Here is a 22,233-nt window from a genome sequence, read left to right as displayed (position 1 = left end):
TAAGGGCAAAGTCCAGGGAACAGTTGGAGGTCGGAGTAGCACTATCTCGGATACTGTTACAACAGCAGGGGTGGATTCTAAAGATTCCAAAATCGCAGCTGATCCCGACAACAAGTCTCCTGTGCTTAGGGATGATTCTGGACACAGTCCAGAAAAAGGTGTTTCTCCCGGAAGAGAAAGCCAGGGAGTTATCCGAGCTAGTCAGGAACCTCCTAAAATCAGTGCATCATTGCACAAGGGCCATGGTAAAAAAATGGTGACTTCCTTCGAAGCAATTCCAGTCGGCAGATTTCATGCAAGAACTTTTCAGTGGGATCTGCTGGACAAATGGTCCGGATCGCATCTTCAGATGCATCAGCGGATAACCCTATATCCAAGGACAAGGGTGTCTCTCCTGTGGTGGTTACAGAGTGCTCATCTTCTAGAGGGCCGCAGATTCGGCATTCAGTTTTGGATGTTGGTGACCACGGAGGCCAGCCCGAGAGGCTGGGGAGCAGTCACACAAGGAAAAAATTTCCAGGGAGTGTGATCAAGTCTGGAGATTTTTCTCCACATAAATATAGCTAAGGGTAAATTTATAATGCTCTAAGCTTAGCAAGACCTCTGCTTCAAGGTCAGCCGGTATTGATCCAGTGGGATAAAACATCACGGCAGTCGCCCACGTAAATAGACAGGGCGGCACAAGAAGCAGGAGGGCAGTGGCAGAAACTGCAAGGACTTTTCGCTGGGCGGAAAATCATGTGATAGCACTGTCAGCAGTGTTTCATTGCGGGAATGGAAACTGGGAAGCAGACTTCCTCAGTAGGCACGACCTCCACCCGGCAGAGTGGGAACTTCATGGGGAAGTTTTCCACATAATTGTAAACCGTTGGGAATTACCAAAGGTGGACATGATGGCGTCCCGTCTGAACAAAAAACGGGACAGGTATTGCGCCAGGTTAAGTGACCCTCAGGCAATAGCTGTGGACGTTCTGGTAACACCGTGGGTGTACCAGTCGGTGTATGTGTTCCATCCTCTGCTTTTCATACCTAAGGTACTGAGAATTATAAGACGTAGAGGAGTAAGAACTATACTCATGGCTCCGGATTGGCCAAGAAGGACTTGGTACCCGGAACTTCAAGAGATGCTCACAGAGGACTTATGGCCTCTGCCGCTAAGAAGGGACTTGTTTCAGCAAGTACCATGTCTGTTCCAAGACTTACCGCAGCTGCGTTTGACGGCATGGCGGTGGAACGCCGGATCCTAAGGGAAAAGGCATTCAGGAAGAGGTCATTCCTACCCTGGTCAAAGCCAGAAAGGAGGTGACCGCACAACATTATCACCACATGTGGCGAAAATATGTTGCGTGGTGTGAGGCCAGGAAGGCCCCACGAAGAAATTTCAACTCGGTCGATTCCTGCATTTCTTGCAAACAGGAGTGTCTATGGGCCTCAAATTGGGGTCCATTAAGGTTCAACTTTCGGCCCTGTCGATTTTTCTTCCAGAAAGAATTGGCTTCAGTTCCTGAAGTCCAGAAGTTTGTCAAGGGAGTATTGCATATACAACCCCCTTTTGTGCCTCCAGTGGCACTGTGGGATCTCAACGTAGTTCTAGGATTCCTCAAAACACATTGGTTTAAAACCAGTCAAATCTGTGGATTTGAAGCATCTCACATGAAAAGTGAACATGCTCTTGGACCTGGCCTGGACCAGGCGAGTGTCAAATTGGTGGTTTTTTTCTCAAAAAAGCCCATATCTGTTTGTCCATTCGGACAGGGCAGAGCTGCGGACTCGTCCCCAGTTCTCTCCCTAAGGTGGTGTCAGTGTTTCACCTGAACCAGCTTATTGTGGTGTCTTGCGCCTACTAGGGACTTGGAGGACTCCAAGTTGCTAGATGTGGTCAGGGCCCTGAAAATATAGGTTCCAGGACGGCTGGAGACAGGAAAACTGACTTGCTGTTATCCTGTATGCACCCAACAAACTGGGTGCTCTTGCTTTTAAGCAGACTTTTGCTAGTTGGATGTGTAATACAATTCAGCTTGCACATTCTGTGGCAGGCCTGCCACAGCCAAAATATGTAAATGCCCATTCCACAAGGAAGGTGGGCTCATCTTGGACGGCTGCCCGAGGGGTCTCGGCTTTACAACTTTGCCGAGCGGCTATTTAGTCAGGGGCAAACACGTTTGTAAAATCCTACAAATTTGATACCCTGGCTAAGGAGGACCTGGAGTTCTCTCATTCGGTGCTGCAGAGTCATCCGCACTCTCCCGCCCGTTTGGGAGCTTTGGTATAATCCCCATGGTCCTTTCAGGAACCCCAGCATCCACTAGGACGATAGAGAAAATAAGAATTTACTTACCGATAATTCTATTTCTCGGAGTCCGTAGTGGATGCTGGGCGCCCATCCCAAGTGCGGATTATCTGCATTACTTGTACATAGTTACAAAAATCGGGTTATTATTGTTGTGAGCCATCTTTTCAGAGGCTCCGCTGTTATCATACTGTTAACTGGGTTCAGATCACAGGTTGTACAGTGTGATTGGTGTGGCTGGTATGAGTCTTACCCGGGATTCATAAATCCTTCCTTATTGTGTACGCTCGTCCGGGCACAGTACCTAACTGAGGCTTGGAGGAGGGTCATAGGGGGAGGAGCCAGTGCACACCACCTGATCCTAAAGCTTTACTTTTTGTGCCCTGTCTCCTGCGGAGCCGCTATTCCCCATGGTCCTTTCAGGAACCCCAGCATCCACTACGGACTCCGAGAAATAGAATTATCGGTAAGTAAATTCTTATTATATATATATATATATATATATATATATATGCATACATACATATACACCTAAGCTTATAGTAGCAACAGGCGGCACTCTCAGGACTGTAATACTGGTAACCACGGACAAGACAAGAAAACTACTCCATAGATCTGTAGATCAACGTTTCGATTTATCAAAAAACCGTCATCAGGATCATATAACAAATATTACATACATGACATACTTACATACCCTCGTCTCCCCCCCGTCAGGAAGCCGCCGGCGCCGCGCCGTCTCCCGGGTCAGTGACATCACTGACGTCACCACATGTGCGCCGCGCGCCCACCGGCGCGCCCAGATGACAGCCCGGCGTCATGACTACCCGGCACAACAACCCCCCTGTGAAAACATAATGAAAAACATAAAAAAACAAGCTTCCACATGGTTGCAGATTTCAAACACAGACCTGTTATCAATCACTGCACCAATGCTGAACAATCAGTGGATATCTGGCCAAATAAGAATTCTCTAGTACAGTCATAGCACCTAAATCCCGTCAAAACTATATTGTAAAATACGATCATATTACAAAAAGCAATTCAATGGTAACATTTCATTTAAGCCGCTGGGGGAGACCGTATCCAAACGGTGAATCCACCGCGATTCTTTCTGCAGCAATACTCTATGGCGATCACCCCCCCGCATTCTCTTAGGTGCTTGATCGATAATCTTGTATCGCAGGGTACTCAGCCCATGATTGAAGACTTTAAAGTGCCGAGCAACTGGCTGACTGTGTGTCCCAGTGTTGTTTTCCAACGCCTGTCTAATCGCAGACCTGTGAAGAGCCATTCTTTCTTTGAATTGCCTTGTGGTCTTCCCCACAAAGAGGAGACCACAAGGACAACGAATAATGTAAACCACAAATGTGCTGGAGCACGTCAACACCTGTCGGATGGCACATCTAGCTCCCGTGTGTGGGTGCGGGAAAGAACTCCCCGTCTCCATAAAGCTACACGTGGTACACCCAGTGCACCTGTAACAACCAGGTTTTTTTGGTCAGAAAATTGGTCGGAACCAACTCCTGAAAGGAAGAAATGTCATTCTTCACCAACCAATCTTTCAGATTACGATCCCTGGCAAAACTGGGCATCACAGTAGCGTTACGGAGACATGGCAAGTCACTGTCCGTAGTCACAATGGGCCACAATCTTTTGGCACATTTGGCAATCTCTCTACTAGAGGAGTGAAACTTCTGAACAAAAGGGACAACCTCTCTGCCCCCCCTCCTGCCCGGGCTCTTCATAAGCGTCTTAGCCCTGGGAGTTTTAAGCACTTTCTCCTTCGCTTCAATCAAGGCATCATATTTGTACCCCCTCAACATAAATTGACGTACCATGAGGTCAATCTCTCTCTGTTGATGCCTTGATTGAAGCGAAGATTGTGGCCCATTGTGACTACGGACAGGGACTTGCCATGTCTCCGTAACGCTACTGTGATGCCCAGTTTTGCCAGGGATCGTAATCTGAAAGATTGGTTGGTGAAGAATGACATTTCTTCCTTTCAGGAGTTGGTTCCGACCAATTTTCTGACCAAAAAACCTGGTTGTTACAGGTGCACTGGGTGTACCACGTGTAACTTTATGGAGACGGGGAGTTCTTTCCCGCACCCACACACGGGAGCTAGATGTGCCATCCGACAGGTGTTGACGTGCTCCAGCACATTTGTGGTTTACATTATTCGTTGTCCTTGTGGTCTCCTCTATGTGGGGAAGACCACAAGGCAATTCAAAGAAAGAATGGCTCTTCACAGGTCTGCGATTAGACAGGCGTTGGAAAACAACACTGGGACACACAGTCAGCCAGTTGCTCGGCACTTTAAAGTCTTCAATCATGGGCTGAGTACCCTGCGATACAAGATTATCGATCAAGCACCTAAGAGAATGCGGGGGGTGATCGCCATAGAGTATTGCTGCAGAAAGAATCGCGGTGGATTCACCGTTTGGATACGGTCTCCCCCCGCGGTTTAAATGAAATGTTACCATTGAATTGCTTTTTGTAATATGATCGTATTTTACAATATAGTTTTGACGGGATTTAGGTGCTATGACTGTACTAGAGAATTCTTATTTGGCCAGATATCCACTGATTGTTCAGCATCGGTGCAGTGATTGATAACAGGTCTGTGTTTGAAATCTGTAACCATGTGGAAGCTTGTTTTTTTATGTTTTTCATTATGTTTTCACAGGGGGGTTGTTGTGCCGGGTTGTCATGACGCCGGGCTGTCATCTGGGCGCGCCGGTGGGCGCGCGGCGCACATGTGGTGACGTCAGTGACGTCACAGACCCGGGAGACGGCGCGGCGCCGGCGGCTTCCTAACGAGGGTATGTAAGTATGTCATGTATGTAATATTTGTTATATGATCCTGATGACGGTTTTTTGATAAATCGAAACGTTGATCTACAGATCTATGGAGTAGTTTTCTTGTCTTGTCCGTGGTTACCAGTATTACAGTCCTGAGAGTGCCGCCTGTTGCTACTATAAGCTTGTATAAGACCCACACTGGGTTCTTGTTGGAGGGCACCCGGGCACAGTCTTTTGGGATACAGCGGAGTGCCGGTGCAAATTGGATATATATATATATATATATATATATATATATATATATATATATATATATATATATATATATATATATATATATATATATATATATATATTAAACATGCCCAAAGAGACATGAGTATACTGGGTCCTAGAGTCAAAGCTATGTCGATTTCTGCTTGACGTGTCCTGTAGAATATGCAATAGACAGATGATGCCGACTTAAGAGGCATGTGGAAGGCTGAGGATTGTGTGGAGAAGGGTTCTCGGACCTGGTCTCCACAGCTATAGCTGGTAATTCTGATATTTTGCCTTATATTCCTGCACAGCCTAGGAAAGCACGACATTATCAAATGCAGCCTTTCGAATAAAGAAACAAGAAAGTCCGAGGTGCGTCCTTTCTTGCCAGAGGCGGGGGCAGAGGAAAGAAGCTGCACAACACAACTAGTTCCCAGGAACAGAAGTCGTCCCCGGCCTCTACAAAAATCCACCGCATGTCGCTGGGGCTCCACAGGCGGAGCTAGGCCCGGTGGGGGCACGCCTTTGTAAGTTCAGCCACAAGTGGGTTCACTCCCTGTTAGATCCCTGGGCAATAGATATTGTGTCTCAGGGATACAAGCTGGGCTTTGAGAAGATGCCCCCTCACCGACGGCCCTGCCGGCTTCCCCCCACGAGAGGGAAACAGTGTTAACTGCAATTCATAAATTGTATCTTCAACAGGTGGTGGTCAAGGTTCCCCTCCTTCAACAAGGAGGGGGTTATTATTCGACCATGTTGTAGTCCCGAAACCAGACGGTTCGGTCAGACCCATATTGAATTTAAAATCCCTGAACATATACCTGAAAGGGTTCAAGTTCCAGTTGGAATCGCTAAGAGCGGTGATTGCAAGCCTGAAAGGGGGAGATTTTATGGTGACTCGGGACATAAAGGATGCATTCCTTCATGTCCCCATTTATCCACCTCATCAGGCGTACCTCAGAATTGCGGTACGGGATGGTCATTACCAATTTCAAACGTTGCCGTTTGGTCTCTCCACGGCCTTGAGAATATTCACCAAGGTAATGGCGGAAATGATGGTGCTCCTGCGGTAGGAAGGTGTCACTATTATCACGTACTTAGACGATCTCATAAAAGCGAGATCAAGAGAGCAGTTGCTGAACAGCGTATCGCTTTCTCCGGAAGTGAAACGGCAACACGGCTGGATTCTATATATTCCAAAGTCGCAGTTGGTTCTTACACCTCATCTGCCTCTCCTAGGCATGATCCTAGACACAGACCAGAAAAAGGTTCATCTCCCGATAGAGAGAGCTCAGGAGCTCGTGACACTGGTCAGGAATCTATTAAAACTAAAACAGGTGTCAGTGCATCACTGCACTCGAGTCCTGGGAAGGAGGGTGGCATCATACGAGGCCATTCTCTTCGGCAGGTTCCATACCTTCCAATGGGACTTACTGGACAAGTGGTCCGGATCACATCTTCGGATGCATCGGTTAATCACCCTATCCCCCAGAGCAAGGGTGTCTCTCCTGTGGTGACTGCAGAGTGCTCAACTTCTCGAAGGTCGCAGATTCTGCATTCAGGACTGGGTCCTGGTGACCACGGATGCAAGCCTCCGAGGGTGGGGGGCAGTCACACAGGGAAGAAATTTCCGAGGGCTGTGGTCAAGGCAGGAGACTTGCCTTCACATCAATATCCTGGAACTAAGGGCCATATACAACGCCCTAAGTCAAGCGGAGACCCTGCTTCGCGACCAACCGGTTCTGATCCAGTCAGACAATATCACCGCAGTGGCTCATGTAAACCGCCAAGGCGGCACAAGGAGCAGGGTGGCGATGGTAGAAGCCACCAGAATTCTTCGCTGGGCGGAGAATCACGTAAGCACACTGTCAGCAGTGTTCATTCCGGGAGTGGACAACTGGGAAGCAGACTTCCTCAGCAGGCACGACCTCCACCCGGGAGAGTGGGGACTTCACCAAGAAGTCTTCACGCAGATTGCAAATCGACGGGAACTGCCACAGGTGGACATGATGGCGTCCCGCCTCGACAAAAAGCTAAAATGGTATTGCTCCAGGTCAAGGGACCCTCAGGCGATAGCTGTGGATGCACTAGTAACACCGTGGGTGTTCCAGTCGGTCTATGTGTTTCCTCCTCTTCCTCTCATACCAAAGGTGCTGAGAATTGTAAGAAAAAGAGGAGTGAGAACAATACTCATTGTTCCGGATTGGCCATGAAGGACTTGGTACCCGGAACTGCAAGAAATGCTCACAGAGGACCCATGGCCTCTGCCTCTCAGACAGGACCTGTTGCAACAAGGGCCCTGTCTGTTCCAAGACTTACCGCTGCTGCGTTTGACGGCATGGCGGTTGAACGCCGGATCCTAGCGGAAAAAGGCATTCCGGATGAAGTTATTCCTACGCTGATAAAGGCTAGGAAGGACGTGACAGCAAAACATTATCACCGTATATGGCGAAAATATGTTGCTTGGTGTGAGGCCAGGAAGGCCCTACAGAAGAATTCCACCTGGGTCGATTCCTGCACTTCCTACAGTCAGGAGTGACTATGGGCCTAAAATTAGGGTACATAAAGGTCCAGATTTCGGCCCTATCCATTTTCTTTCAAAAAGAACTGGCTTCACTGCCTGAGGTTCAGACTGTGGAGCTAAAGTATCTCACGTGGAAAGTGGTCATGCTGTTGGCCTTAGCTTCGGCTAGGCGTGTGTCAGAATTGGCGGCTTTGTAATGTAAAAGCCCCTATCTGGTTTTCCAGAAGGACAGGGCAGAATTGCAGACTCGTCCGCAATTTCTGCCTAAGGTGGTGTCATCTTTTCATTTGAACTAACCTATTGTGGTGCCTGCGGCTACTTGTGACTTGGAGGATTCCAAGTTGCTTGACGTAGTCCGGGCTTTGAAGATTTATGTAATCAGAACGGCTGGAGTTAGGAAGACTGACTCGCTGTTTATCCTGTATGCATCCAACAAACTGGGTGCTCCTGCTTCAAAGCAAACTATTGCTCGCTGGATCTGTAACACGATTCAGCAGGCTCATTCTGCGGATGGATTGCCGCATCCAAAATCAGTGAAAGCCCATTCCACAAGGAAGGTGGGCTCGTCTTGGGCGGCTGCCCGAGGGGTCTCGGCATTACAGCTTTGCCGAGCTGCTACTTGGTAGGGTTCAAACACATTTGCAAAATTCTGCAAGTTTGATAACCTGGCTGAGGAGGACCTTGTGTTTGCCCATTCGGTGCTGCAGAGTCATCCGCACTCTCCCGCCCGTTTGGGAGCTTTGGTAAAATCCCCATGGTCCTTACGGAGTCCCCAGTATCCACTAGGACGTTAGAGAAAATAAGATTTTACTCACCGGTAAATCTATTTCTCGTAGTCCGTAGTGGATGCTGGGCGCCCGTCCCAAGTGCGGACTTTCTGCAATACGTGTATATAGTTATTGCTTAATAAAGGGTTATGTTATGTTGGCATCCATTGGTTGATGCTCTGTTGTTTGTTCATACTGTTAACTGGGTAAGTTTATCACAAGTTATACAGTGTGATTGGTGTGGCTGGCATGAGTCTTACCCTGGATTCCAAAATCCTTTACTTGTAATGTCAGCTCTTCCGGGCACAGTTTCCTTAACTGAGGTCTGGAGAAGGGGCATAGAGGGAGGAGCCAGTGCACACCAGTAGTACTAAATCTTTCTTAGAGTGCCCAGTCTCCTGCGGAGCCCGTCTATCCCCCATGGTCCTTACGGAGTCCCCAGCATCCACTACGGACTACGAGAAATAGATTTACCGGTAAGTAAAATCTTATTATTTGCAGGTAATTACACTTATAATTGTCCTCTACCTGGTGCTTAATAATTAGAAACTCTTGTAAGAATATGAAAAGAAAGGTGGCCCTGTATTTGCTGTAAAGTAATCATTGTATGGGGATCCAGTCAGGATCCTGGCAGTTGGAATACCATACCTTCCAACATTTTACACATAAAAATCGGTACAAATTAGAAAAGGGTCCATGGCCACGGGTAAAGGGGCGTGGCCACGGGTAAAGGGACGTGGCCACCCCACCCCCCTTTCCTATACTTGCAATGGAAGTTTGGAGAGTCAAAAATCAGTACAGACCATAAAGAAGGTACTGTACCTGCCAAAAAGGTACAGTTGGAGGGTTATGGAATACTGAAGTCGGAATCCCGACAATACTCAGAATGCCGACACTGGCATCCCAACATGGATTGAAATGCCGGCGCCGGGATCCCAAATGCCGGAATCTTGATCAAAGTCTGCTGAGACATGGCACTGGTAAGCCGTGAGTGGGGGCGAGTTTAGGCTGCAGGGGGGAGGGTTAGGGTTAGGCTGCGGGGCGGAAGGGTTAGGATTAGGCTGCAGAGGTTAGGGTTAGGCTGCAGTGGGTAAGGTTAGGGTTAGGCTGCGGGGAGGAAGAGTTAGGGCTAGGCTGCAGTGGGTAAGGTTAGGGTTAGGCTGCGGGGAGGAAGGGTTAGGGTTAGGCTGCAGTGGTTGGGGTTAGGCTGCAGTGGTTACGGTTAGGGTTAGGCTGCGGGGAGGAAGGGTTAGGGTTAGGCTGCAGTGGTTAGGGTTAGGCTGCGGGGAGGAAGGGTTAGGGTTAGGCTGCAGTGGTTAGGGTTAGGCTGCGGGGAGGAAGGGTTAGGCTGCAGTGGTTAGGGTTAGGCTGCAGTGGGTAAGGTTAGGGTTAGGCTGTGGGGAGGAAGGGTTAGGGTTAGGCTGCAGTGGTTAAGGTTAGTGTTAGGCTGCGGGGAGGAAGGGTTAGGGTTAGGCTGCAGTGGGTAAGGTTAGGGTTAGGCTGCGGGGAGGAAGGGTTAGGGTTAGGCTGCAGTGGTTAAGGTTAGTGTTAGGCTGCGGGGAGGGTTAGGGTTAGGCTGCAGTGGTTAATGTTAGGGTTAGGCTGCGGGGAGGAAGGGTTAGGCTGCAGTGGTTAGGGTTAGGCTGCGGGGAGGAAGGGTTAGGTACCCAAAGGGACGGTTCGTTTTAAGCTGCGGAGGAGGGAGGATCAGATTTAGGCTGCGGGGAGGGGGGGATTAGAGTTGGGCACAACCAAGGATAGTTAGGGTCAGGCTGCGGGGAGGAAGGGTTAGGATTAGGCTGCAGTGGTTAGGGTTAGGCTGCAGTGGGTAAGGTTAGGGTTAGGCTGCGGGGAGGAAGGGTTAGGGTTAGGCTGCAGTGGTTAGGGTTAGGCTGCAGTGGTTAGGGTTAGGCTGCGGGGAGGAAGGGTTAGGGTTAGGCTGCAGTGGTTAAGGTTAGGGTTAGGCTGCGGGGAGGAAGGGTTAGGCTGCAGTGGTTAGAGTTAGGCTGTGGGGAGGAAGGGTTAGGGTTAGGCTGCAGTGGTTAGGGTTAGGCTGCAGTGGGTAAGGTTAGGGTTAGGCTGCGGGGAGGAAGGGTTAGGCTGCAGTGGTTAGGGTTAGGCTGCAGTGGTTAAGGTTAGGGTTAGGCTGCGGGGAGGAAGGGTTAGGGTTAGGCTGCAGTGGTTAGAGTTAGGCTGTGGGGAGGAAGGGTTAGGGTTAGGCTGCAGTGGTTAGGGTTAGGCTGCAGTGCGTAAGGTTAGAGTTAGGCTGCGGGGAGGAAGGGTTAGGATTAGGCTGCAGTGGTTAGGGTTAGGCTGCGGGGAGGAAGGGTTAGGGTTAGGCTGCAGTGGTTAGAGTTAGGCTGTGGGGAGGAAGGGTTAGGGTTAGGCTGCAGTGGTTAGGGTTAGGCTGCAGTGGGTAAGGTTAGGGTTAGGCTGCGGGGAGGAAGGGTTAGGTACCCAAAGGGACGGTTCGTTTTAAGCTGCGGAGGAGGGAGGATCAGATTTAGGCTGCGGGGAGGGGGGATTAGAGTTAGGCACAACCAAGGATGGTTAGGGTCAGGCTGCGGGAAGGGAGGGTTAGGGTTTAGGAGTAGTTTACTAACCAAATAGGTGTCGGGATCCTTAGCATCGGGATGCCTGACTGCCGGCATCCCAAGCGCTGGGATCCAGATACAATCCCATTGTATGATGGGACTTAGCTTTTCATGTAGTATATTTTGATGGAATTATTATTTAAAGCACATTAATGATTATAAATGGATTCAAAGATCATGTTAATATATAGACTTACAGCAATACATCTAAAACTATCTAAAGCAATTTTTTTGCGTACTGTGAGTTTTACTTCATTACCATCGGCGGTCTAGATGAGCCTTCCACACCTTCTTGCTATACAGACATAATTTATGCACTCCAGAGTTCATATTGCTTGGATATATATCAGTGTGTGAATACACTGTACTCACATTTAACTATACTATGGTGGTGCTACTAGGGTAATAGGCCATGAATAGTATTTGTAAAAAGGAAACAAAATAAAATAAAAGATCTGTTTATCCATAAAAGCTCAACATTTAATTTAGTCCACAAAGTAGAATGCAACAAATATGTCCATGTGCCAATATGATAAAAAAAATATATGGTGAAAATACAATAGCACCTGTTGCTCAGGCCCACAGTGTGTAAATCTGCTAGTTCAAGGATAGAAGAGGGTAGAGCAGTGCGGCCACGTACCTATGAACATACAGTTCCTGCTAATTCTCCCTGATTGTCAGGGAGACTCCCTGAAATAGTACACATCTCCCTGACTCCCTGAAGAGTCTAGAAATCTCCCTGATTGCACCTTACTCATATTATGTACCTGGGGAAATAAAACTAAAATCAGAGATATATATTCAAATGGTATCATCAGTGCAATTTCCCTGCATTGGTTATAATGCACAATAATCCCTATTGCTACACACATTTTAAATAAGGTTTCTTTTGGCCACTTATATGTGACCTCTTGTAAAACACTACACAAGTAGGCCCTGAAACATATCTATGTCTTTTCATTAACTAGTAGCTCTTACTAAATGCTTTAGGGTTCATTTACATTTGGATGTGAGTCCGTTTTGTGACATGCCTCGCAGATGTAGCAGTACATATCCGCAATTACAGGTGTTACTTTCACAAATGCTTTTTCAAAAGTAGGCAAGTGTTCCTGTGCAGCAGCTGAGATCTAATATGGAACCATAAGTGGGGCAGAGCAGTTAATGAGAGAGGTGTTTTACATTGCTAATCCATATAAAAATGTCTTAAGGTCTGTCCCGTCCTGCAGTGGGAGCTGGGGCATGTGCCACCCCTCCAACAGTTCCACTGCGAGGGAGTATTGCAGTAGAGGCACAAGCTCAGTATGGGAGTGGATGGGGGCTGGCGCACAGAACTAACCACATGAAGTGGGTGGATGGGACTGAAGTGTTGGGATGGAGCAGAGAGGAAGCACCGTGATAGCGCTGTATTGTGAAGCAGCAGGAGGCATCTATTACAAGCAGACACCTGCTGCAGTAGGGATCCGACCTGCGTCATCCCTCAGTCGCCATCAAGCGGTTTACAGGACCCATGGTGACGCACAGGCCACTCATCACAGAGGCCAGGTAATCTCCATCCTATGACTGAGATCCCTGACCTCTTCTCGCCCCCTAATAAACAGCGGCGTCACGCCTCCGTTTTTCCAATTTTCACAAATAGAAGTCGTCAGATTAGTCCATACCCTAATCTATCCAATCCAGTGCACACAACGCTTTGGGGGTCACAATTCAGTTTGACTTTGGGTATGGATATAATTTCTGCTAACAAGTCCTTCATTCAATGCTCACTGTATATCACCATTGGCAAGAATATGCCAGTGGCTTCAACATACTTTTAATTTTTATTTTATTTTTCTGCCTATGTGCCATTATGTTTGGTGATTCATTTAGCATATGTATCTTGTCATACTGAGCTGCACGTTTGCAGGGTATCCTGTGTTGTTGTTCTTCATTTGAACTTGAAATCTTATGACGCTTTTAATCCAAATTGTTCCAAATATTCTTGATGGGAGCATGGCAATCGGTTAATTAGGACATATATAATAGAACACATGAATTTTACAGTATATGACTCCTAAAATGTCTTCCTTATCCCTTTAGCTGATTGAATTAACCATACATACAGTAGCTAATTTGCACCCTTAAAAAATTCCCTTTCGCTTTTTAGTAATTGTTCTAGCAAAAGAAAGAGTACTGTATTTACTGCTTCTCCAAACAATGTTTTCCCAGATTTTGAAAAATGTGTTAGTTTAAAAAAGGTCTATATGTAGTTAATGATTATCATTTTACAAATCCGTATAATTGAATAGAATGTACTGTAGCATATATTAATATATGTTTACGCTTTATCTTCAACATGTATATTTTACATTTGTTGTTTGAGTTTTTTTATAAGTGTAGTTGGTGTTTGTTTCATCTTTTTTTTTTTTTCCAGTTCTAAAGGGGAAGAAGCTCAGTTTACCAGCATAAAGGATATACAGCAGGCACTGCCCTTTCAGTTTCCGCAGAGCAAAGACAGATTAAGAAGGGAAAATGATGATATATATCAGTTGAGATACAAACTTTTAGGGCGGTATGACCCAAAAACGGAACAGGAGCTGCTTTCCAATTTACACTACTCTTCAAGAGATGCAAAGGAAAAGAGACTTCCAAAAGAAGAGTATTACTATCAAGCTGACTTGATATTTTCTTACAGAGACTGTTCTCCATTATGTCAGCTATTTATAGTTTGAGCCTTAAAAAATATATTACTAAAACACTTTCAATGTACAATTCTTTTTCTCTACAGTATATCTGTTTTCTAATTATCTTTTGTTTCCTATTTTACAAAATCCCTAGTCTTTTTTTTTTCCTGGAGTTGTCCGGATTTGAAAACCACAAATTTATGTAACCTAAGTTTTTTTTGGGGGGGTTTTCTTCACTTTTTTGGGGGGTAATAATAATTTAAGCTTTCTTAGCCAGTGTAGTTGGCCCTATTCTTTGATAACCGATTGAGAAGAATAGTTACTTCTTAGCCTTTATTCAAATTACAGGGTTTTTTTTTGGTTTTTTTTTAAAGGAGGAAAGGAGAAAATAAATCTGTATATAGTTCTCTTGGCAAATATTGTGTATTTTTGAAGAGATGACACACAAATTGAAATTTTGAGAGATTTGACTCCAGTCTTTCTATGCAATACTAATTTTTTATATTCATTAAAAGATGTTGAATGTCACAAACATTCTCTTAATTGTTCTCTGTAGATGATCACCGCTTTAACCATCAGGTATTTGTTGAAACCTACAGTACAGTAATTCTAAGAGTTAATTCATACCAACAACTGATTTTTTGGGATGGTGTAGGGGAAACTGTGTGTATTATTCTTAAACCTTATTGGGCTGCTTCTATAGAGATGTTAATGCTATTCTTTCAAAGTAATATGTTGCCATTCTCGGGCAAATTAGGAGACCTAATTAAAATAAATAAACATGGAAAATATGGGTTGGGTATGAAATGTCAGCGATCGGGATGCCGGCGGTCACATGACTGACCGCAGCATCCCAACAGTGAGAATCCCAACTTCGGACAGGGTAAGTATTTTACCCTTCTCCTACCCTAACCCTTCGGTGGAGTCGGCTAGGGCTAACCCTCCAGGTCTGTTGGCTATGGCTAACTCTCTGGGGGTGTCGGCTACGGCTAAATACCCCCCACATCCCCTAACCCCCCTCTAGTGCCTAACTTACTCTCCCCAGGCCCTAACCCTAATCCCCCACCCCGATACAGGTTGAGTATCCCATATCCAAATATTCCGAAATACGGAATATTCCGAAATACGGACTGTTTTGAGTGAGAGTGAGATAGTGAAACCTTTGTTTTTTGATGGCTCAATGTACACAAACTTTGTTTAATACACACAGTTATTAAAAATATTGTATTAAATGACCTTCAGGCTGTGGGTATAAGGTGTATATGAAACATAAATGAATTGTGTGAATGTAGACACACTTTGTTCAATGCACAAAGTTACAAAAAATATTGGCTAAAATTACATTCCGGCTGTGTGTATAAGGTGTATATGTAACATAAATGCATCCTGTGCTTAGATTTAGGTCCCATCACCATGATATCTCATTATGGGATGCAATTATTCCAAAATACGGAAAAATCCGATATCCAAAATACCTCTGGTCCCAAGCATGTTGGATAAGGGATACTCAACCTGTACTCACTTTCAGGATGTCAGCTGTCAGTGTCCTGGGGGGCGTCCAGATGCGAAACGCATGCCGGAAAACATGACTCAGAGTAAAAGATGGTAAAGTGTCCCACAATGGCACATTTGAAATTGTAGAGTGTAGGTAGAGAATTGCTATGGATGACTAAATTCCCCTCCAGTAGCTGCAGTAAAGTATTTAGAGTTAAAATGCAAAAACACAGCCGCATCTATCAATAGCTTTATTATACAATGTGCCCATAATTAAAGTTTCCATATTCAGATCTGTCTGTAGCTTTAGCTAACAGAAGGAATGCCACCAAGTTTAGTAAACATACTATTCAATGCATGGCAAAGAAAGATTTTGTGAAAAACAAAAATTCAATTGTAAAATCTGCCGAGAGCAGAAAATTAGCATACATTTACATTTTATTTGTGACCTGTGAGTTTGGAGATATGAGAGAAATCCTCTGGCACATTAGTTTTGCTTTTTTTTCAGTTTTTGCAAAGACGAAAAATAAAAATATGACATGTTCGGTTTCTCTTATTCACTAGTTGGTAACATTTCATGTATTTTGCCTAGTATGATTTCCCCTATTGGTTGATTTTGGGACTAAATATGCCTTAAATTGTATACTTACTTAATTTGGTGACATTTTGCCTATTATGGTTAGAACAACAGATAGCTCTTAATAGGTAAACTTCAATTATGGCCACATTGTGTGTACACATTGATACAAGTGGGCAGAGCCATAGTAAAATGGTTCAGCACTGACTTTTCTAAAGGTGCTCACACACGGCACAATGTTTTAAATGATGTGGGCGTTTCTGCCCTTTCAGAACGACACATAATTTAAAAAGTGCTGTGTGTGGGGCATGATAACGACGCCATTGTGCGCGCCTGTGGGTCATTTGTTGTCCTCAGATCCCTACAACTTGCAGAAGGATCTGAGGAGATGGCGAACGTTGCCAGCAGCATGGTCCCGCAGACCCCCCGCCTGCCATCACTCGTTGCTGCCGATGCCAGCACCCCACCAGGTCCCGTCACTAGCGATGTGTCCCTGTAGGACATCCCTCCATGTGTGGAGCCCATAACCAACGATTTTGCATTGCTCTGGTAATGCTTGAATCAATGATTCATTTAATTTTATATATAATATTTAAACAAAAGTATATCACTCCTGATGAAGACACTGGTTTCATATACAGTGGATCTGATAAAACGTGTTCAGTGGACGTTTCCTGTTTGAATAAGTTGGTTTCAGATTGCCTCATTTGAATATCAGATAAGCACTCTTATTGTTTTTAATTTTGTACGTGCATTTCATATCCTTCAGTGGATTTAAGCTCATGTATGAAATGGTATTACGCTTTGTTTTTATATTTCTGGTTTACTGATTCTCTGGTTGTTAAAATTAAAATGGATGTATCCAACTACTCACTGGCTGATGATACCCTTCATATGGTTCAAATAAGCTTAATTTTTTTCATATATTGGTACATGGCCATTGCACTGGAGTGATTATTTGTGATTGATATTACTGTGCGGCAGGTTTTGGTAACTGTCTTGTGTGTGTGTGTGTGTATATGTATATATGTGTGTGTGTGTGTATGTATATATATATATATATATATATATACATACATACATACATACATACATACATACATACATACATACATACATACATACATACATCTGCTCGGCTCCGGCACACGTGGATGTTTTTTTCACTATTTTTGCAAGTCTTTGAGTGCCGCCTTCAAAACAATCTTTATATATATACCGTGGATGTGTGGCGGCACTCAAACAGACTCTTCGCCTGTGCCTCCACATCTGAAAAACTGAGACGATCACTGGCATCCTTATATACTAGGTTCAATGTAGCCTCTAATTGAGGGTTAAGTTCTGCCATAATGAATGAGAGGTTACGTGGCAAAATCTATTGCTGCAAGTATGTGCTATTTTTTCCAATGCCTGTCAGGATAAAAACCGACTGCTGCGAGTTGTTAAAGTCCTGGGTCCTCAGGTGATAAAGGGCTGCGGGTGCCTTGGTAGGTAACACACCTAGGGTATACGACAATACCTGCTGTGTGGACCAATATATACTGGCTGTAGATGGCCCGGCACTCCTGTAAGCCTTGAGATATATCTGCTGCGGTGCCCTCCAGGTGACTCTAGGTCACTATATGTAGCGTGGATGTGTGGCGGCACTCAAACAGACTCTTCAATATGAATAATCAGGTCATTTATTTAGACCAATGCAGCCGACATGTTTCGGGGCAGATCCCCGTCCTCAGGGTTAGACAGCAAGTAAAAGACACAATACAAAACAACATACATATATACCCAAACCAATAAACGTGAACATACTCACCTGTTCATCGGTGCCCCCGCCCGCCACTCCGCTCGGCTGTGTTCTGCGTCGCTGGATGATGGCATGTCAGGTGCGCCGGAAGAACAGGGTAGTTACCATGGGAACCGCTATAGCGTCCTGCAGGGCGCCGCTGCTGTATCCCAAGTGTCATCCTGTGTAATACAGATATAAAGTGAATAAACTAAACACTATATTAAACATAACGAACAATAATTAGAAATGAAAACTTTAAAAAAAACGGCACTTGGTTAGCACATAGTTGTAGTGAAGCAGTCACTAAAAGTTAGCCGGGCTATTCATAATTGTATATCTAACTGAGCAATCTACAAATAATAGTAGCTGCACCCCAAGCTTGACTCTGTGTCCTAACTACAGTGACATTAAGGGCATATTCAAGGTGCTAAAGATAGCTGTGTAAGTTCATCTACTAATTCATTGCTCTGAGGGCTGGTATATCAAGGGAACTATAAATAGCTATATATAGTGCAGTTAAAGAAATATGCAAATATCTCAGTGCTAATAAGTCCAAGTAATATCAAAATAATATTCGGAAGTGACGGCAGCACATCTACATTGGGAATAAAACAATTTTGCATCTCTGTATACCCCAGCAGATATCAAGCCAATATGTGTAACAATACCCAATGCATTTCATTATGGCGCTAAATTGTGGTGGTACGAAGACTTCATCAGCGGCATGAGGAAGTCTAAGGGGTACATTTACTAAGCAGTGATAAGAGCGGAGAAGTGAGCCAGTGGAGAAATTTCCCCATCAACCAATCAGCAGCTCTGTATCATTTTATAGTATGCAAATTACAGAAGTTACTTCAGTGCTGATTGGTTGCCATGGGCACTTCTCCACTGACTCACTTCTCCGCTCTTATCACTGCTTAGTAAATGTACCCCTAAGTGTTGCCACAATAATTTATATATACTGCAGAAATCATACTTTTTTTTTTTTTTTTTAAAGTACAAGTGGTTTTAAATCCACTCTTTCAGCAGCTGCTTCTCCCCTTCATTGGTCTTTCGCTCACAAAGCCACGCAAGTGGTCCTAAAAAGAAAGACTTAGTGGATGCACAATGGTGAAGTATGTATATCAAGATAACGTATTCAGGTTTTGTGTAACTTACCACGGGAGTTTGTAGTTAAACTGCATCAGTCACAGTGTCCTACTCATGTCAAAGAGATCTCCAACCTCGATCTAAGCCTTCTTTCCACTGGAGCCTACTGCACATGAGCCATTCACACACACTGCATATAAATATGCATATTATTTTTCAATCCATATTCATTAAACCTCTTTTGTCCTAAGTGATTAAAGGGGACATGTACTAAGCAGTGATAAAAGTGGAGAAGTGAGCCAGTGGAGAAGTTGCCCATGGCAACCGATCAGCTGCTCTGTATACATTTACAGTATGCAAATTATAAATGTTACGTCAATGCTGATTGGTTGCCATAGGCAACTTCTCCACTGGCTCACTTCTCCACTTTTATCACTGCTTAGTACATGTCCCCCTACGCATTTTTATGCAAGGCATGACTAAGTGACATATCTTTTCTGCTGTCATTAACTTAACTAGTCTATCAAGTGTGAATGTTCCTCTGTTTCTTTCTGTAGCCACTAATTTAGGCAGTGTTGCAGGCTGATGGCACACTAACTACACCTAATTACATAAGTTATTCCAAGGTAAAGATTGAAGTCTGTGCCATCAAATCAATAACTGGTTACCAAAGGAGGCCAGAGAAGCTGCGGAAGAAGAGAGAGAGTGGTGTCAGCTGGATGGATCGTTAAACAGAATTTTAATTTATGAAATTTAATAAAGATACATTGACCAAACTCGCAAATCAGTAATAACTGAACATGCATTAATTTATTGTAGCAATAGTTACATATAAATCATTTCTACCTACTGTTGTATTTTATTGGTTTCATCTATGCCATCATTTCATTATTAAGAGATGCCTAATACTACTGTATACAATAACACAAAAATGTAAGTCTGCGAACACTACGAAAAATGACAACTATGTAGTTTGATTTATAAACAGTAAAAATTAGAATGACTGTATTACTGTTTTTACATAGACCCATATATATATATATATATATATATATATATATACTGCTCAAAAAAATAAAGGGAACACTAAAATAACACATCCTAGATCTGAATGAATGAAATATTTTTATTAAATACTTTGTTCTTTACATAGTTGAATGTGCTGACAACAAAATCACACAAAAATTATCAATGTAAATCAAATTTATTAACCCATGGAAGTCTAGATTTGGAGTCACCCTCAAAATTAAAGAGGAAAAACACACTACAGGCTGATCCAACTTTGATGTAATGTCCTTAAAACAAGTCAAAATGAGGCTCAGTAGTGTATGCGGCCTCCACGTGCCTGTAGGACCTCCCTACAACGCCTGGGCATGCTCCTGATGAGGTGGCGGATGGTCTCCTGAGAGATCTCCTCCCAGACCTGGACTAAAGCATCCGCAAACTCCTGGACAGTCTGTGGTGCAACGTAGCGTTGGTGGATGGAGCGAGACATGATGTCCCAGATGTGCTCAATTGGATTCAGGTCTGGGGAACGGGCGGGCCAGTCCATAGCATCAATGCCTTCATCTTGCAGGAACTGCTGACACTCCAGCCACATGAGGTCTAGCATTGTCTTGCATTAGGAGGAACCCAGGGCCAACCGCACCAGCATATGGTCTCACAAGGGGTCTGAGGATCTCATCTCGGTACCTAATGGCAGTCAGGCTACCTCTGGCGAGCACATGGAGGGCTGTGCGGCCCCCCAAAGAAATGCCACCCCACACCATTACTGACCCACTGCCAAACCGGTCATGCTGGAGGTTGTAGCAGGCAGCAGAACATTCTCCTTGGCGTCTCCAGACTCTGTCATGTCTGTCACATGTGCTCAGTGAGAACCTGCTTTCATCTGTGAAGAGCACAGGGCGCCAGTGGCGAATTTGCCAATCTTGGTGTTCTCTGGCAAATGCCAAACGTCCTGCACGGTGTTGGGCTGTAAGCACAACCCCCACCTGTGGACGTCGGGCCCTCACACCACCCTCATGGAGTCTGTTTCTGATCGTTTGAGTAGACACATGCACATTTGTGGCTTGCTGGAGGTCATTTTGCAGGGCTCTGGCAGTGCTCCTCCTGTTCCTCCTCGCACAAAGGCAGAGGTAGCGGTCCTGCTGCTGGGTTGTTGCCCTCCTATGGCCTACTCCACGTCTCCTGATGTACTGGCCTGTCTCCTGGTAGCGCCTCCATGCTCTGGACACTACGCTGACAGACACAGCAAACCTTCTTGCCACAGCTCGCATTGATGTGCCATCCTGGATGAGCTGCACTACCTGAGCCACTTGTGTGGGTTGTAGGGAGGTCATACAGGCATGTGGAGGCCACGCACACTACTGAGCCTCATTTTGACTTGTTTTAAGGACATTACATCAAAGTTGGATCAGCCTGTAGTGTGTTTTTCCACTTCAATTTTGAGGGTGACTCCAAATCCAGACCTCCATAGGTTAACAAATTTGATTTCCATTGATCATTTTTGTGTGATTTTGTTGTCAGCACAGTCAACTATGTAAAGAACAAAGTATTTAATAATAAGATTTTACTCACCGGTAAATCTATTTCTCGTAGTCCGTAGTGGATGCTGGGACTCCGTAAGGACCATGGGGAATAGCGACTCCGCAGGAGACTGGGCACAACTAAAGAAAGCTTTAGGACTACCTGGTGTGCACTGGCTCCACCCACTATGACCCTCCTCCAGACCTCAGTTAGGATACTGTGCCCGGAAGAGCTGACACAATATGGAAGGATTTTGAATCCCGGGTAAGACTCATACCAGCCACACCAATCACACCGTATAACTCGTGATACTATACCCAGTTAACAGTATGAAATATAACTGAGCCTCTCAACAGATGGCTCAACAATAACCCTTTAGTTAGGCAATAACTATATACAAGTATTGCAGACAATCCGCACTTGGGATGAGCGCCCAGCATCCACTACGGACTACAAGAAATAGATTTACCGGTGAGTAAAATCTTATTTTCTCTGACGTCCTAAGTGGATGCTGGGACTCCGTAAGGACCATGGGGATTATACCAAAGCTCCCAAACGGGCGGGAGAGTGCGGATGACTCTGCAGCACCGAATGAGCAAACTCTAGGTCCTCCTCAGCCAGGGTATCAAACTTGTAGACTCTTGCAAAAGTGTTTGAACCCGACCAAGTAACAGCTCGGCAAATTTGTAAAGCCGAGACCCCTCGGGCAGCCGCCCAAGAAGAGCCCACTTTCCTCGTGGAATGGGCTTTTACAGATTTAGGGTGCGGCAGTCCAGCCGCAGAATGTGCAAGTTGAATCGTGCTACAGATCCAGCGAGCAATAGTCTGCTTAGAAGCAGGAGCACCCAGCTTGTTGGGTGCATACA

At 45.1% G+C, this 22,233-nt stretch overlaps 1 protein-coding gene across 2 annotated transcripts in view; it reads left to right on the top strand.

The window, feature by feature from the left end:
• The window catches only part of KDELR1 (KDEL endoplasmic reticulum protein retention receptor 1), a 76,602-nt gene extending 59,764 nt beyond the window's left edge, over positions 1 to 16,838 (top strand). For both annotated transcript variants that reach the window (XM_063942776.1, XM_063942777.1), the window contains one exon: positions 13,649 to 16,838. In XM_063942776.1, coding sequence (XP_063798846.1) covers positions 13,649 to 13,683 — 35 coding nt within the window. In that variant the 3' untranslated portion in view covers positions 13,684 to 16,838. The remainder of the gene's footprint in view (positions 1 to 13,648) is intronic.
• Positions 16,839 to 22,233: the final 5,395 nt, after the last annotated feature.

The sequence above is a fragment of the Pseudophryne corroboree genome, chromosome 10 (assembly GCF_028390025.1).
Source record: "Pseudophryne corroboree isolate aPseCor3 chromosome 10, aPseCor3.hap2, whole genome shotgun sequence".
In the NCBI taxonomy this organism is placed as follows: domain Eukaryota; kingdom Metazoa; phylum Chordata; class Amphibia; order Anura; family Myobatrachidae; genus Pseudophryne; species Pseudophryne corroboree.
The sequence above is the reverse complement of the archived record's forward strand: the minus strand, read 5'-3'. Positions and strand labels throughout refer to the sequence as shown.